This window comes from Bos javanicus, chromosome 7 (genome assembly GCF_032452875.1).
Source record: "Bos javanicus breed banteng chromosome 7, ARS-OSU_banteng_1.0, whole genome shotgun sequence".
Lineage (NCBI taxonomy): Eukaryota > Metazoa > Chordata > Mammalia > Artiodactyla > Bovidae > Bos > Bos javanicus.
This window is the reverse complement of record NC_083874.1, coordinates 109177418-109195328: the sequence shown is the minus strand read 5'-3', so window position 1 is coordinate 109195328 and position 17911 is coordinate 109177418. Positions and strand designations below refer to the sequence as shown.

At 39.4% G+C, this 17911-nt stretch overlaps 1 protein-coding gene across 12 annotated transcripts in view; it reads left to right on the top strand.

Moving 5' to 3' along the window:
* TMEM232 (transmembrane protein 232) overlaps positions 1–17911 on the top strand; it is a 346766-nt gene that overhangs the window by 77531 nt on the left and 251324 nt on the right. For all 12 annotated transcript variants that reach the window (XM_061424541.1, XM_061424543.1, XM_061424539.1 and 9 more), the window contains 2 exons: positions 8361–8484; positions 9770–10022. In XM_061424541.1, coding sequence (XP_061280525.1) covers positions 8361–8484; positions 9770–10022 — 377 coding nt within the window. The remainder of the gene's footprint in view (positions 1–8360; positions 8485–9769; positions 10023–17911) is intronic.

The window sequence follows — 17911 nt, the reverse complement described above, 5'->3', positions numbered from 1 at the left end:
TTAAAAATATATATATATGAAGTTTGCTTTTAAAAAAAGAGGGTCTTCTTTATTTTTTTTTTTTTTGCAAAGTAATAGTAGGTTATAAAAGTGAAAATTAAAGGAGTAATAGAGGACTTAAAATTTTTTTTTAATTAAAAAAAAAGAAAGAAAGATGATTATAAAAATAGTAAAACTATATCCAGGACTTTCTCTGGTGGTGTTGTGGGTATTGTGGGGTCAGTTCATTTTTGGCTAGTTCCTTGGTCTGGCTTATATTTCTGAAGATCTATAGGACCCTTCCTATGTAGTCGGTACTAACGCCAGGGTTTTAATCTATTGCCTGTCGCTTCCAAGGTGGTTCCCTGTGTTTTAGCTTCTTCTGTTTGCTGGTCTCTTCAGTGTCTGATTTCCTCCCTGACACAAAGGGGGCAGTGGAGGACACTTTTTTTTTTTTTAGGCTCACTTGTTCAGTTGTGCTGTGGGGAGGGAGGGACGCTGCAAACAAATAACACTGGCGTGTGCTCACAGTGCCTCAGCCACACTGGGCCAGCCCCTGCTCACGGCGCGTGTAGCCTCCCTGCCCACACTGCTCAGGCTCTAGGTTGCTCCGCCAGGAACCATCCGAGGCCGGCCCTGGGCTGCATGCACCTCCCAGGTCTAAGCCACTCAGGTTCAGGCACTCCGGTAGTCCTCAGAGGTGCAGACTCGGTTGGGCCTGCATTTTGTGCTCTTCCCAGGTCCGAGCAGCTCAGGTGATGAGGTGTTTGGCGAGCGAGGTCACTGCGATGACTTATGGCGTCCCAGCCGCTCGGTTTTCTGGGTGTACAACCAGCACACCTTCTCAGGGGATGTTGACCGTCCAGACCCCCAAGAAGTCTTAGTTAGCAAAGAAGCCTGCTTACGGTTTTATAGATAATGTCTCTCTGGGGCTGCGATTTCCCCCTTCCGGCTCTGGCTGCCTGTCACCGGAGGGGGATGGTCTGCAGCTGCTATCTCTGTTCAGGCCTTTGTTCTGTGTGCATGGTCCTGGCGGTGTCTTAGGTTAGGGCTGCCTTTTCGCGTGGTAGTTATCTCACAGTCTGGTTTGCTAGCCCAAGTTAGTTCGCTCAGATAGTGCTCTGGGCATTCAGGCCAGATCCTTACTCTAAGCGATGCAGCCCGCACCTCCCTGCCCAGCCCCCACTTGCTAGTGGCCGGTGCAGGCGTCTGCGCTGCTTCTCTGCTGGGGGAATTACCATTGGGCTAGTAATCTGTGGGCTTTACTTGTTTATTTATTTTTCCTCCCTGTCATGTTGCCCTCTGTGCTTCCAAGGCTCGGCACAGACTCAGCAGTGACAGTGTTTCCTGGTGTTTGGAAACTTCTCTCTTTTTAAGACTCCCTTCCCGGGGGGAGCGCCGTCCCTCCCTCTTTTGTCTCTTTTTTTGTCTTTTGTGTTTTTTCCTACCTCCTTTCAAAGACAGCGGGCTGCTTTTCTGGGTGCCTGATGTCCTCTGCCGGCATTCAGAAGCTGTTTTGTGGAATTTACTCAACGTTTAAATGTTCTTTTGATGATTTTGTAGGGGAGAAAGTGGTCTCCCCGTCCTATTCCCCCACCATCTTAGCTCCTCCTCACCAGTTTTGATTTTTTAACAAACTTCAGTTTATAAGTTTTGCTGCTTTTATTCTATTTTTGTCAAAGGCATTTTCCCTTATTGAAAATTTTGCGATCAACAGCATTGATTGAGAATAGTATGTTTCTGGTAAAGCATTTTTTCTTAAAACCATAGGTGACCGACACTGATGAATCTCTTTTCAATTTGTATTTTGGTGAAACTGCCCTACGTTAGCTACAGTTTTCCAGACTTAAAAGGGAACAGGAGAAACAAAACGTATGACTGTGAGGTATATTCCTGGGTGAAGTTTTGTGAAGTCTGAGACTATCCCCTCCTTCACTTGACCTTATTGTGAAGCAGGGGCCATGAGAACTCTGGGGAATGACTCAGTCTTCGTTCATCTTGGCGAGCATCTAGACCTTTCCCTTCAGTCATCATAGATAAAAAAAAGGTACTGAACTCATATCTATTGACTTTGAAATAATAGTATTGCTGTGATTCAGTTCAGTTCAGCCTTTTGAATCCAGACATTTTGTATAGAGTATTTCCCTTAAATTTCATAATAGTCTCTGAAAAGTAAGTTTTGCTACATTTACTTTATAGATGAGTAGATTAAGATTTAGCTGAGGTATGACTATTGCCCTATGCCATATATCTAGTTAGTGATAGAGCTAACATTCCATCTCTAATTTTTCTACCATAAATTTCATGCTTATAAATATTGTTTAGATGTATTGGTTAGGCTTTAGTCCTCCTGCATGTAACAGTGACCTGACTACAATTGCGTTACCAAATAGGGCTCTATTTATCACACATAACAAGTACAGCACTGCTGAGACAAATGCTTCAGTGATCCTCAGGAGCCAAGCCTCTCCTAGCTCCCTTTTATTCCGTCCTTAGAGAATGACTTTTATCCTCCTTGTTGCAAGACGGCTGCTCTACCTTCTGCTGTCAGGTGTGAATTCCCAGGAAAAGGATGAGCAAAGGAGAAGGGAGAACCTGTTATCTGAATTTAAAACCAGTATTAGCTTCTATGGAAGGCTTTTATAATATGCTTCCTCTTATATCTCACTGACCAAACCTATACTTAACGCCATTCCAAAGGAGTCTGGGGAGTCATTTGTTAAAAATTAGATGTATTTGATATAATTTATATATAACAAAATTAAAACAATTTATGTATACAGATCTATGGCTTTTGACAGATGCATACACCTGTGTAATCACTACCTTAATCAAGATGTAAAGGATTTCCATCTTGTTGAAGCAATATTAACTGATCACTTTGCCATTTTGAACAAAATTGAGGTTTAGTTCTGAAAGGAAGAAGGAGACAAATGAAACTAGGTGTGCAATAGGCAGCATTGTAATACTAAGGTTAAATATTAAAGTATTTAAATAATGGCTTAGAAAAGCAAAATTGAAAAAAAAAATAGGAAAAACACAAGGGTGGGATAAGACTTAAATTATTAGTTAACCTAGCTTAAAACATGAACTGGGGCAGATTTCCCAGATCTGTTTGACTCAATTTTTGAAATATTTTTAAAGTATTTTAAAAAAATTCTTCAATGTGTCAAAAATTGTGGTTTGGATTAAGGAGGTAAATTGTGAAAAATTTTGAGATCTGTAAAGCATCATTCAAATGCAAAGAATTATCTTTTTCCCACAGTTAGAGGTGTTTCCTTTTGAAAATCATGATGAACTTACCTTGCTGACCTGAAGTATCACAGTTGTAAATTCCAATATAATTTTAAAATATTTTGACTATTTAAACTGATTCATTGTTGTTGTACAGTTGCTAAGTCATGTCTGACTCTCTGCAACCCCGTGAACTTGCAGAACTCCAGGCTTCCCGTCCTTCACTATTTCCCAGAGTTTGTTCAAACTCACGTCCATCGAGTCAGGGACGCCATCCAACCATCTCATCCTCTGCCATCCCCTTCTCCTCCTGCCTTCAGCCTTTCCCAGCATCAAGGTCTTTTCCAATGAGTCAACTTTTCACATCAGGTGGCCAAAGCATTGGAGCTTCAGCTTCAGCATCAGTCCTTCCAATGAATATTCAAAGTTATAGTAAAGTAATGCTCAAAATTCTCTAAGCCAGGCTTCAGCAATATGTGAACCATGAACTTCCAGATGTTCAAGCTGGTTTTAGAAAAGGCAGAGGAACCAGAGATCAAACTGCCAACATCTGCTGGATCATGGAAAAAGCAAGAGAGTTCCAGAAAAACATCTATTTTTACTTTATTGACTATGCCAAAGCCTTTGACTGTGTGGATCACAATAAACTGTGGAAAATTCTGGAAATATGAGACCACCTGACCTGCCTCTTGAGAAACCTATATGCAGGTCAGGAAGCAACAGTTAGAACTGGATATGGAACAACAGACTGGTTTCAAATAGGAAAAGGAGTACATCAAGGTGGTATATTGTCACCTTGCTTATTTAACTTATATGCAGAGTACATCATGAGAAATGCTGGGCTGGAAGAAACACAAGCTGGAAATCAAGATTGCCAGGAGAAATATCAATAACCTCAGATATGCAGATGACACCACCCTTATGGCAGAAAGTGAAGAGGAACTAAAAAGCCTCTTGATGAAAGTGAAAGTGGAGAGTGAAAAAGTTGGCTTAAAGCTCAACATTCAGAAAACGAAGATCATGGCATCTGGTCCCATCACTTCATGGGAAACAGATGGGGAAACAGTGGAAACAGTGTCAGACTTTATTTTGGGGGGCTTCAAAATCACTGCAGATGGTGACTGCAGACATGAAATTAAAAGACACTTACTCCTTGCAAGGAAAGTTATGACCAACCTAGATAGCATATTCAAAAGCAGAGACATTACTTTGCCAACAAAGGTCCGTCTAGTCAAGGCTATGGTTTTTCCTGTGGTCATGTATGGATGTGAGAGTTGGACTGTAAAGAAAGCTGAGGACTGAAGAATTGATGCTTTTGAACTGTGGTGTTGGAGAAGACTCTTGAGAGTCCCTTGGACTGCAAGGAGATCCAACCAGTCCATTCTGAAGGAGATCAGCCCTGGGAGTTCTTTGAAATGACTGATGCTAAAGCTGAAACTCCAGTACTTTGGCCACCTCATGCGAAGAGTTGACTCATTGGAAAAGACTCTGATGCTGGGAGGGATTGGGGGCAGGAGGAGAAGGGGACAACAGGGGATGAGATGGCTGGATGGCATCACCAACTCGATGGACATGAGTTTGAGTAAAGTCCGGGTGTTGGTGATGGGCGGGGAGGTCTGGCGTGCTGCAATCCATGGGGTCACAGACAGTCGGACACGACTGAGCAACTGAACTGAACTGAACTGAATTTCCTTTAGGATTGACTGGTTGGATCTCCTTGCTGTCCAAGGGACTCTCAAGATTCTTCTCTAACACCACAGTTCAAAAGCATCAATTTTTCTGCCCTCTGCCTTCTTTACGGTCCTGTTCTTACATCTGTACATGACTACTGGAAAAACCATAGCTTTAACTCCATGGATCTTTGCCAGCAAAGTGATGTCTTTGCTTTTTAATACACTGTCTTGGTTTGTTATAGTTGTTCTTCCAGAAGCAAGCGTCTTTTAATTTCATGGCTGCAGTCACCATCTGCAGTGATTTTGGGGCCCAAGAAAATAAAGTCTGACATTCTTTCCCCTTCTATATGCCATTAAGTGATGGGACTGGAGGCCGTTGATCTTCATTTTTTGAATGGTGAGTTTTAAGCCAGCTTTTTCACTCTCTTCTTTCACCTGCATCAAGAGGCCCTTTATGTCGTCTTTGCTTTCTGCCATTAGAGTGGTATCATCTGCATACCTGAGGTTATTGATATTTCTCTTGCAATCTTGATTCTAGCTGTGAGTTATCCAGCCCAGCACTTTGCATGATGTACTCTGCATAGAAGTTAAACAGGCAGGGTGACAACATACAGCCTTGATGTGCTCCTTTCTCTATTTTGAACCAGTCCATTGTTCCATGTCCAGTTCTAACTATTGTTTCTTGTCCTGCATTCACATTTCTCAGAAGACAGGTGAGGTGGTATGGTATTCTTATAACTTTAAGCATTTTGCATAGTTTGTTGTGATCCACACAGTCAGACTCTTTAGTGTATTCAATAAAGTGGAAGTAGTTTTTTAATTCCCTTGCTATTTCTCTGATATAATGGATGTTGGCAATTTGCTCTCTGATTCCTATACCTTTTCTAAATCCAGCTTGTACATCTGGAAGTTCTTGGTTCGTATACTGTTAAATCCTGGCTTGAAGGATTTTGAGCATTACCCTGCTAGCGTGTGAGATGAATGCAAGTGCTTGGTAGTTTGAGCATTCCTTGGCATTGCCTTTCTTTGGGATTGGAAGGAAAACTGACCTTTTCCAGTCCTGTGGCCACTGCTGAGCTTTCCAAAATTGCTGGCAGGTTGAGTGCAGCACTTTCACAGCATCATCTTTTAGGATCTGAAATGGCTCAATTGGAATTCCATCACTTCCACTAGCTTTGTTCGTAGTGATGCTTCCTAAGGCCCACTTGACCTCACACGCCAGGGTGTCTGACTCTAGGTGAGTGACCACATTCATTGTAGTTTTTCAGGTCATTAAGGCCTTTTTTTTTTTTTTTTTTTTTTGTATTGTTCTTTTGTGTATTCTCTGGAGAAGGAAATGGAAAACCACTGAAGTATTCTTGCCTGGAAAATCCCATGGACAGAGGAGCCTGGTGGGCTAAGGTCCATGTAGTCACAAAGAGTTGGGCACGACTGAGTGATTAACACTTTAACACTTTTCTGTATTCTTGTCCCCTCTTCTTAATCTGTTCTGCTTCTGTTAGGTCTTTGCCATTTTCTTCCTTTATTGTATTCATTTTTACATGAAATGCTCCCTTGGTGTCTACAATTTCCTTGAAGAGATCGCTAGTCTTTCCCATTCTATTGTTTCCCTCTATTCCCTTGCATTGTTTACTTAAGACTTTAGGTCTCCTTGCTGTTCTTTGGAACTCAATATTCAGTTGGGTATATCATTCCCTTTCACTTCTCTTCTTTTCTCAGCTGTTTGTAAGGCCTCCTCTGACAGCCACTTTTCCTTCTTTTATTTCTTTCTCTTTGGGATGGTTTTGGTCACCACCGCCTATGCAGTGTTACCAACCTCCGTTCATAGTTCTTCAGACACTGTGTACCAGATCTAATCCCTTGAGTCTATTTTTCACCTGGGCTGTGTAATCATAAGGGATTTGACTTAGGTCATGCCACTAGGTCGAGTGGTTTTCCCCTAGTTTCTTAATTGAAGTCTGCATTTTGCAATAAGGAGTTCATGATCTGAGCCGCAGTCAGCTCCCTGTCTTGTTTTTACTGACTGTGTAGAGCTTCTCCATCTTCAGCTGCAAAGAATATAATCAATCTGATTTTGCTATGGACCATCTGGTGATGTCCATGTGTAGAGTCCTCTCTTGTGTTGTTGGAAGAGGGTGTTTGCTATGTTCTTTTGGCAAAACTCTGTTAACCTTTGCCCTGTTTCATTTGTACTCCAAGGCCAAACTTGCCTGTTACTCTAGGTATTTCTTGACTTCCTACTTTACATTCAATCCCCTGTGATGAAAAGGACCTTTTTTTTGGTGATAGTTCTAGAAGGTCTTACAGGTCTTCATAAAACCAGTCAATCTCAGCTTCTTTGGCAATAGTGGTTGGGGCATAGTCTTGGATTACTGTAGGGGCTTCCCTGGTGGCTCAAATTGTAAAGAATATGCCTGAAATGCAGGAGACCTGGGCTCAATCCCTGGGTCAGAAAGATCCCTTGGAGAAGGACAAACTGAGTTCATTCTATTGTTTTTGAGACTGCACCGAAGTACTGCATTTTGGACTCTTTTGTTGACCATGTGGGATGATTTAACTGATTAATGGCCTATGAATCAAGGCAGTATGTAGCTCTAGGCAGAGATAATTTTATATTTACATCATAATCAGCTCTTTGAAATTTGAATAACAATAACACTAACTGTATAATTTCCTGAAACTGTTAGAATATATGTACACTTATGGTTAATGAATTCTTATGATTTCCCAGTTGTGTGTGTGTGTGTGTGTGTGTGTGCGCACACGCGCTTACTCAGTCGTGTCCGACTCTTTGTGGCCCCATGAATTATAGCCCGCCAAGTTTCTCTGTCCATGGGATTCTCCAGGCAAAAATACCAGAGTGGGTGCTCCAGGGGATCTTCCTAACCCAGGGATCGAACCCAGGTCTCCCACATTGCAGGCGGATTCTTTACCATCTGAGTCACCAGGGAAGCCCTCCTAGTTGTATGATTATTTCAAATCTTTACAGTCTTCCATTTAATGTGAAATACAAATTTATTTTGAGAAATTGCACCTTTTATAAAAATACTGAGCTTTCAGAGTAGTTAGAAAGACCATTTTTTAATTCTCTCTTTTGAGAATAAAACTCTCTCTTGAAATTCACCTGTTGGAATCAGTTGTAAAAAGGTTAAAAATCAAAACGTATTGTGAGATCTTGGGGACACTCTGAAACCGGTGCCTTCAATTGCTTGCTATGCAGGATCTATAAAGTGATCATTTGTAATAGTTTTTACTCTCAGTTTTGTCAGAGCACTACTGTGAACTCAGCATCTGTCCCAATGTGGCCCTTTTCTGTAAGCATTTACCAATGGCAAAGAGCAGTAGTCTTTATTGAAAATAAATGTATCTAGTCGTCCACAGCAGTCACTTCTCCCGGCCTATTACCTTTTTCATTAAAGGATTATTTCGTATTATTTTAAACTAAACTCTTTGTTTTGTTCATAAAATTTCCAGGTTGGATTTAGCCTTGGCTTTGTTGGTTCTTGGGGAGGCTGCCAGATTAAACATGGCTTGTTTGAAAGCGTTCATGGACCTAATGAGAGATTTTCTGTTAAGCATTATGTCTGTTCAAAATCAGGTAAGAGTATACTGTTAATGAAGGTGCACAAAAAGACCTAAATTGAAACAAATTTTACTTCTGATCCTATTTTAATTGTACATTATATTAGGACTTATAATGATCATGAAAGAAAGTGAAAATGTTAGTTCCTTAGCCATGTTTGACCCTTTGGGACCCATAGACTGTGGCCCGCCAGGCTCCTCTGTCCATAGGATTCTCCAGGCAAGAACACTGGAGTGGGTAGCCATTCCTTTCTCCAGGGATCTTTCCAACCTGGCATCAGATGCAGGTCTCCTGCATTGCAGGCAGATTTTTTACTGTCTGAGCCACCAGGGAAGCACCTATAATGAGCCTGATTTTGTAATAATAATTTTAGTTAAATGTGAAATTAAAGCATGTTTTCTATACATCCCAGTATAAATATATAGATAGAGACACAGAGATAGTATATTATAGTCACATGCACACATGCATGCACACAGGAGGAACTTTAAATTTTATTAGCAAACATGGGATCAGATAGTCATGGTTTAGTTTCCTAGTTATAAAAATTGGTCATTACATATTATTAAGATTTATTAATACATTTTAGTGAGGATGAGGTAACTGTTTCTCTGTTGTTGAACTTTGAGCTTATTTCTAATTCAGTTAATTGCATTATTCACAGTTCAGTTCAGTTGCTTGGTCGTGTCCAACTCTTTGCGACCCCGTGGACTGCAGCATGCCAGACTTTCCTGTCCATCACCAACAACAATTCACAGTTATTTACAAATAATATTGAACTGATATTCTCATACAAAAGAAATCTTTACGTGCATTTATGAATATTTCTTTAGAATAGATTTGTTACCAAATGATAGACTCTATACTTTCTTTTAATACTCTTACAACAGCTGCTCAAATTCCTCTCCAGAAGATATAACTTTCTTGCTTTCCTATGAAAAAATATATAAAAGTGTACATACAAATTGAGCTATATACAAAACAGATTCTTTTACAATAAGAAATGGAGAATAGTATCTCATTGGATTAATTGACAATCCATTGAAATTGGATTGTTGTACGAAATTGAAATGTTGTACTTTATATACTTTTTAGTAATTTCTTAGTTTTTGAACCTTGTCTCATGCAATCTACCCACGGAATACTTGCTTTTAAAAAAGAGCACATTTTAGAAATATTAGTTGATTATGGTCTTTTAACAACTCAATAAAAACTGAAGATATTTCTTATAAGTATGGTATGTAGTTCTCATTATGACAGAGCATACTTTGATTCTCTAATAGCTATTTTCTCATTTTAGGATAAAAGCTGCGAGGTAGATGATTTTTCCTGGGCCCAGAGTGTAGTCACCATATACATAAAAATTCTTGCAGAAATCTGCTTATATGCGACCAATTCTGTTTTGAGAAAGACTGCTTTAATTGGTTTCTGTGACTGTAAAAGTTCACAGAAAGATATTTTACTTGTGGACAAATCACAAGAAGAGCCAGAATTGAGGGAAACAAGTATTTCAGGTCTTTTGGAATATTTCTCTTCAGAAACATCAGATTGTTGTAAGTAAATTGTTTTTCAACTTGAGAAATATTTTTAAGATATCTCTCTATATATAATAATAAGCTTTTTTATGTACAAAAAGTTAACATTTTGAAGTGGGAAGGTAATTTCAAATTCACTAGAACTTTCTACAAATTTAGGAAGTCTATTTTATAAGGTGGAAACTTTTGGTCAATAATTTTAAAACAGCTGAAATGTACCCTAGAGTCTGTTGATTTATGATTCAAGTTATATTCCTTGGAAACAGGAGATGACCTTAGGAAAACTTGTAAAATGTGTGTAAAGTTTTTTACTCTTGTTCCATTAGGCCTTCTCATCCATCTTCTCCATTTGCATTTACTGTTTCTCTTGTTCTTCCCAGACCCCAGAGCGTTTCTCTTTAATCACTCAGATATTATAGTACACTCTTCACATCTCGCATTTTATGCTTAAAATGTACCTGATTTGTGTCTCAAGACAGTTTATTTTTCTACTATTGCCTATGCATATTATTAGAATAAGATACTTCTGTTTTTAAAGGGCATGTCAGGGACAATATAATTCAAAAGTGTCCTTTCAGGTTAGCTACAACTCTTCTTTAAGAATATCATGTGGTCTACAGTCTACATGTTATTATAGTCTTTTAGATATATGTCTCTCACTTCCACTAAGTTTTCAGATAATCGAGATTGGAGAATCGTGTCTGAATTATATTCGTATTAACCCAGTATTTACCATGGTATTTAGCACATAGTAGGTGGGCAATCAGAGAAGGCGATGGCACCCTACTCCAGTACTCTTGCCTGGAAAATCCCATGAATGGAGGAGCCTGGTGGGCTGCAGTCCATGGGGTCGTTAAGAGTCGGACACGACTAAGCGACTTCACTTTCACTTTTCACTTTCATACATTGGAGAAGGAAATGGCAACCCACTCCAGTGTTCCTGCCTGGAGAATCCCAGGGACGGGGGAGCCTGGTGGGCTGCCGTCTATGGGGTCGCACAGAGTCGGACACGACTGAAGTGATGGAGCAGCAGCAGCAGCAGCAGGTGGGCAATAATGATAGTGAGTTTATTATGTAATTAAATAAATCACTGAATTTCAAAGATAATTGCAAGATAAGGAGGCAAATTCATTGATTTTGAACATATGTGAATATAGTTTTAAACAGTAAGACCTTAGTCACAGATAGTTTCTTTCTCAAGAATTTGCTTGCTATTTTAAAAGTACTTTCAATATAGTTCTGGTTTAAACAGTAGATTGAAACTTACTTTGAAGTGTAATTTATTGACTTTTGCCCACCTTTTAAGAAGATGATGCTTATTTTTTACTAGTGCCATTTTTAAACAGATTTTTAGTTAACAGATAAATTATACTTCTCCCTTGTTTATGGTATTGATCAAGTGAACAGGTATTCACTTCTCTTGCTATTCACATTTTTTGAAATATTTAGAATGGTCAGAAGTCTTCCTATATAGCAGCAGCTCAACAAATGATTTTTAACTTGCACCTGCATAGATTTATGTAAAACTTTGGGGCCTTCAGTCTTTTCCCAGCTGTGCAGAATTAGTTCTTTCTGTTCCTTCACTGCTCTGTTCAGTGATGGGTCCAGGAGACAGCCTTCCATGTGTGGGATCTGTGCTCCTGGAAGCTTCTTGGCCTCCCTCTGACCATGACCCCTGCGCTCTGGTAAAACCTCACAGTGATAGGGTTGCGTGTTTCTGTGGATCCTAGAAGTTTTCTTCTTTTTTAGCAATCTGATTTATTTTTTTCACCAGATTGATGGTTTCAGTGCATTTATTTGTTCATTGTTGATCTTTCCTTGAAGCTTCTTATCATCTCCCAATGACTTTGATAGCATAGGAATAGAATATGGGTGACTTCTTGGAAGAGATTTCGCTTTTCCATTTATTATTTACAGCTTCATATTCCTCATCCCCCTGAGCAACACACCCCAAATCTTCCTAGCTCAAATATTGGTCATGGCCCCTATAATCGTTTCTCTACCGAGAGCAGACCTATTGAGATTTTTTTTGGCAGTGATTTGTGCTTTTTTTCTTCTAAGCAGTGCTTATAGAGAACGATCCGTGAGCTTGGACTTGCAGAGGTCTAGTCATCCTTGGTCATTGCTTTCTCTTCTTTATAAATCTGAATAACCACGCTTGTTTCTGGTTGGTATGAACTCAAACCAGTGGAAAAGTATGACATCCCAGAAACAGCAGGTTTGGTCCTGTGTGCCTCGGTGACATCGCTGCCTGCATACTTGTACTGTAACAGATAGTCTCCTGAAGATGTATGTCTTAATTGCATCCTGAACAACTGCTGTAGGGATTTCTGAATTTCATTGTTGGAATAATGTACAGTGGTGGGTCTATCCATCCGTAGGGTTATGGATCAAAGAGCCTTCTCTACAGATCACACGGAGTCAGCATTTATTCTTAAACGGCGATAAAATAGAGAGAGAGAGAAGGCAGTTTCTAACAGACTGAGGTCTGAAGGAGATGCCCTGAGGCCATGGGTGACTCTTCTGCTTTCGTTGATGTTTTTCTTACGCTTATACTTGAACTTAGCATTGAAATAATTAAACAGCATTTTATCAATATTTTCTCAACCCAAGTGGGAAAACAGATGTTTCAAGCTGTGGAAAGCCTTTAAAGATTCTATCAGCAGTAAAGAGGAGCGACATACCAAACTTGCTTCCTCTGCAGTCAAAAGTCGATACATTTTCTTTGGCATCAAAGTTGTACAAGCCATAAATAATACTGTGGTGTTTGCCTCCTTAATGATTCTGAGTATTTTGAAATCATCAATACTTCAAGCATCTTTGTGATTTCTTGTGGGGAGTGTTTAAGGTATGTTGATGATGATTGTTTTGCTAAGATGTCTCAAGAGTGTCAGAAAATCCTGTGATTTTCTTCGTCTCTATCAGAACCAGAGAATGTACTTCTGCTGGACATAAGGTTTAGGTCTCTTCCTTGTGCTCGCACTGAATTTCTGGGCTTCCTGCGTCAGTCAGCATGGTGAAAAGTCATTGCTGTACATGGCTGTTCATGTGCATAGTCAAATATATCACCAGGGGATAGGGCTTACTATTGTTGTTGATGTGTTTCATAATAACTTGATTCTTTGTAGCATCGCTGATTGATTTTCCCACAGAGGGAAAATGATTCTGTCTGGGTTGTTCTGGTTGCATGATCATCGATAACGATCACCACTTCTATCAGATCACTTAAAATGGATGCCTCCGGAAGGAATGTCATCTGTGCAGACCTTGTCAGCATGATTGCTGGAGAGGATAGGACTGTCTTTTTGGAAAGTGACACAGAGAACAAGGAGTGCTTCTTTGTTTAATTGAAAATGACTTGATTTTTCTCATAATTTTCCCTTCGAGTAAGTATATTTTTTGTTTAGAGAAAAAAAATCAATTCTGGAGTCATACAGAATTGCATTTTAATTCTGTCACTTGTATCTCAAAATTCTAGGTCAAATTATCTAATCTTTTGATTGGATTTATTGGCTCCATAATTAAGATAAAAATACTATTCTTATCATGAGGCTTTTTGTAAGAAAAAAACTATGGAAACATACATACTTGGCGTAGTAACTCACGGATAACAAAGGTCCAATGGATATTAATAGGTTTTCAGTTGCTGGTGTAGTTAATGATGTTGGGAAGTCAGTGAGGAAGGGTTTTTTCCTAATGCTTACTCCTTTGTACACTTTCTATCTGGGAATTCTATTTTATTTACTTAAAATATACAAATGACACTGGAAAACATTTAGGAATATTATCAATGGCCCTCTTATGAATGAATCAGGCAGTATTCTTATGGGCCATTTTTGTGTAAAGCCCTTAATATAAAGAGACTCTTCAAATCATGGTTTGGTGAGGACAATGTTATAGGAAACTAATAACTTCCACTAAGGTAACTTCCTGTCGATCTTACCTGGTGCAGGTGCAGAACCTGAAACATTTAGAGGAATGGATGTCTACTTAGCATGTGCCTTTTTTATTCTAGGGTTTTATGTCAGACACACTTATCATAGAGTCAGATATCTATTAATTCTAGACTGAGGTCTCTGGCCAGTGACAGAAGTGCTGAGCTTTCACGATTTGGGTTGAATAGAAATTTCTATGTATGATTGTAAATACCACCTCTGAATTTAACATCTGGTTGAAACTCCAAGTGTCTGACTTGTAGGATTCCCTTCATGGAGGACCATCCTCTACACCTTCTGCTATGGACTGAACTGTGCCCCTCAAGCCTCAAAATTCATATGCTGAAATCATAACCCACAACGTGAGTGTATTTAGAGATAGGGCCTACAAGGGGGTAACTAAATAAGGTCATGCTGCTGCGGCCCTGATGTGACAGAACCAGTGTCCTCATAAGAAAGACACCAGAGAGCTCACTCTCCGCTGGGTCGGACACAGTGAGAAAGCAAGCCGTCCCAAAGCCAGGAAGAAGGCCCTCACCGTGTACACAGTCAGATGGCACCTTGATCTCAGACATCTCAGCCTTCAACACCATGAGAAAATAAACTTCTATTGTTTAGGACCTCCAGTCTACGGCACTTCGTTATGGCTGCCCAAGCAGACTAATGCACTTCCCCGTGGTGTTCAGCTGTTGGCAAGTTTGAAGGTCATTATTGGAACAAAGGTTTTGCAGCATCTACCTAGAAAAGACAGTTTTGAACTGGAAAACTATGAGGGAAGTTGAAAAATGTTAATTTATTTAAACACACAGAAGTTTTGCCTATTGAAATTATGACTTTGAAAAACACTTTGTCCTGATGGGTAACAGAGTAATAATCATAACGGACATTTACGAAGCTCTTACTATGTGTCAGACATTGTTCTGGGCATGCAGCATGCATCACCTAACATATTAATCATTATAAGGAGACTGGATTGTAGATATTCATAGTATCCCCTTTCGATAGATAAGAAAACCGACGCACTAAGTGTTCATTTTTCCAAGGAAATTTAGTGAGTAAACGGCACAGGTGAGACTTCACCTAGGCACTCTGTCTTCAGGACCTGCACTAACAATGACCTCATTGTGCTGTGCTAACTATGCTATTTGACCTTTTGAGTGAAGTGGAAAAAAAGAAAAACAACCCATTTGCATGTTGAAGAATATGAAAAAGATGACTGAGAACTTCTGTCTGACAGTCCTTGTCCTACAGCAATGCTTACAAAAGCATTTTCAGACTTTCTATTGTGTGAGTCCTTATGGCCAAGATAAACTCCTGGACCTTGTTTCAGGAATTTGGATTGAAAATCCTAAAAGTAGAATCCAGGAATAATCTGTATTATTAAACCACTTCTGACACTATATTTTGAGAAAACATAGCCTATGTATTTTGCTGTAAGTTCAGTTCAGTTCAGTCGCTTAGTCATGTCCAACTCTTTGCGACCCCATGGACTGCAGCATGCCAGGCCTCCGTGTCCATCACCAACTCCCAGAGTTTACTTAAACTCATGTCCATTGAGTTGGTGATTCCATCCAACCATCTCCTCCTCTGTCATCCCCTTCTCCTCCTGCCCTCAATTTTCCCCAGCATCAGGGTCTTTTCAAATAAGTCAGCTCTTCACTCTAGGTGGCCAAAGTATTGGGGTTTCAGCTTCGACATCAGTCCTTCCAGTGAGCACCCAGGACTGATCTCCTTTAGGATGGACTGGTTGGATCTCCTTGCAGTCTAAGGGACTCTCAAGAGTCTTCTCCAACACCACAGTTCAAAAGCATCAATTCTTTGGCAGTCAGCTTTCTTTATGGTCCAACTCTCACATTCATAAATGACTACTGGAAAAACAATAGCCTTGACTAGATGGACTTTGTTGATAAAGTAATGTCTTTACTTTTTAATATGCTGTCTAGGTTGGTCATAACTTTCCTTCCAAGGAGTGTCTTTTAATTTCATTACTGTGGTCACCATCTGCAGTGATTTTGGAGCCCCCCAAAATAAAGTCAGCCACTGTTTCTGTTTCCCCATCTATTTGTCATGATCTTAGTTTTCTGAATGTTGAGTTCTAAGCCAACTTTTTAACTCTCCTCTTTCACTTTCATCAAGAGGCTCTTTAGTTCTTCTTCACTTTCTGCCATAAGGGTGGTGTCATCTGCATATCTGAGGTTATTGTTATTTCTCCTGGCAATCTTAATTCCAGCTTATGCTTCTTCCAGGCCAGCATTTCTCATGATGTACTTTGCATAGAAGTTAAATAAGCAGGGCGACAATATACAGCCTTGACGTACTCCTTTTCCTATTTGGAACCAGTCTGTTGGTCTATGACAAGGTGGTAAAATGTCCTTGTCAGAGGAAAAGGCTTTTCCTACTTGTTACATGCAGCCAGCTAGTCCTTATAGCTTATGCTTTATATAAAACATTACAATGAGGGAAACCCAGCTCTGTGTTACACACTGTTTGAATATAGTGTTAGCGTATATACTATATACACCATCTTCTATGTTTCTACTTTGGTTTTTAGAGTAATAAAAGAATACCTTTTTAACAAGCCTTGATTATCTGAAATCTGTTCTATGAAAGTAAAACTTGAAGATAATCTATCTGGTGAGAAACTGGCAGCAGACCCCGGTTTAGTGTGTCTCATAGAATTACCAGACAATGAGCGACAGAATCAAGACACCACAGAGTAGCAGGCACCTCATCAGTCACGCAGCCCTCATCTGGTGCACGTCTAGACCATTCGCAACAGCGCTTGGCCATCTTCCACTCAGAAGTCAGCTGAGGTTTGAATTCCCTGTCTCCCCAAACAGGTCATTCCACTTTTGAACCCTGCGAAGGATTCTTCCTTATGTTACAGTGAAATCTACCTTTCCATGTTTTCCAAACTTTTGCTTAAATTTTGCTTCCCAGAGGCAACCAAAAATAGTCTGTTCCATTTCTCACACGCAAGTCCTTCCGATATTTGAAGATAATTGCTTTCGTTCTCTTTCTTCACCTCCACTCTCTCATCTAATCGTATGTCTTTGCTTACTGCCAAGTTCCTATGTTAACTTTTTGTAATGAATGAAAAGGGTATTTTAAATATGGTTTATAATTAACATACATTTGCTGGAAGGTGGTAGTGTTGTTAATTTTGTCTGAATTTGTAGTAATTTATCCTAGTTTAAAGTACGAGGTGAAGACACGTAGGTCCCAAGTATTTTTCCATTCAATGTTGTCTCAGAACAGAAAAAAGTGAATATGACATTTTTGCCTTTCGTTCTTTTGTTGAGAATTATTTTCTTAAGCTGGTTCTACAGTGATGCTAGTGAATGAAGTACAGGTCACAGTTGTAACATAACCTTGTATGCTGCATTTTGATTCATTTTGACTTAGGGAAAAAACATTAGCACAGAGTAATATTTCCTTTTTAAAAAGTGAATGAAAGTTAATTGGAATCTTAGAACCAATTGAAACTTTTAATGATACTCTATTAAATCTTCAATATACCTCTTACCTTGGTGAAGGTTATCCACAAAAATACTCGGTAATACGGTTGTGTTTTTATACATGAAAAGTATTTAACTCCTTTAATAACCCAAGTACAGGTTAGCCATCAAATTCAGACAAATATAAAATTATAATTATAGTACTGGTTATATTAATATATATGTAAGGCAGTTAGACAAATCTATCTATTTGTATTTTTTACTTTATTTTATTGTGGGAAAAGCACTTAACATGATACCTACCTTCTTAGAATTTTACATATACAATGTGTTATTGTTGACTATAGGTACAGCATGGTAAGCCAGTTCTCTAGAGCTTATTCACTTCGCTTGACTGAAACTTTAAGTCTCTTGATTAGTAACTCCTCATGTCTTCTTCCCCTTGCCTCCTGGAAACCACAATTTCACTCTTTGATTTTATGAATAGGACTATTTAATATGCCTCCTATAAATG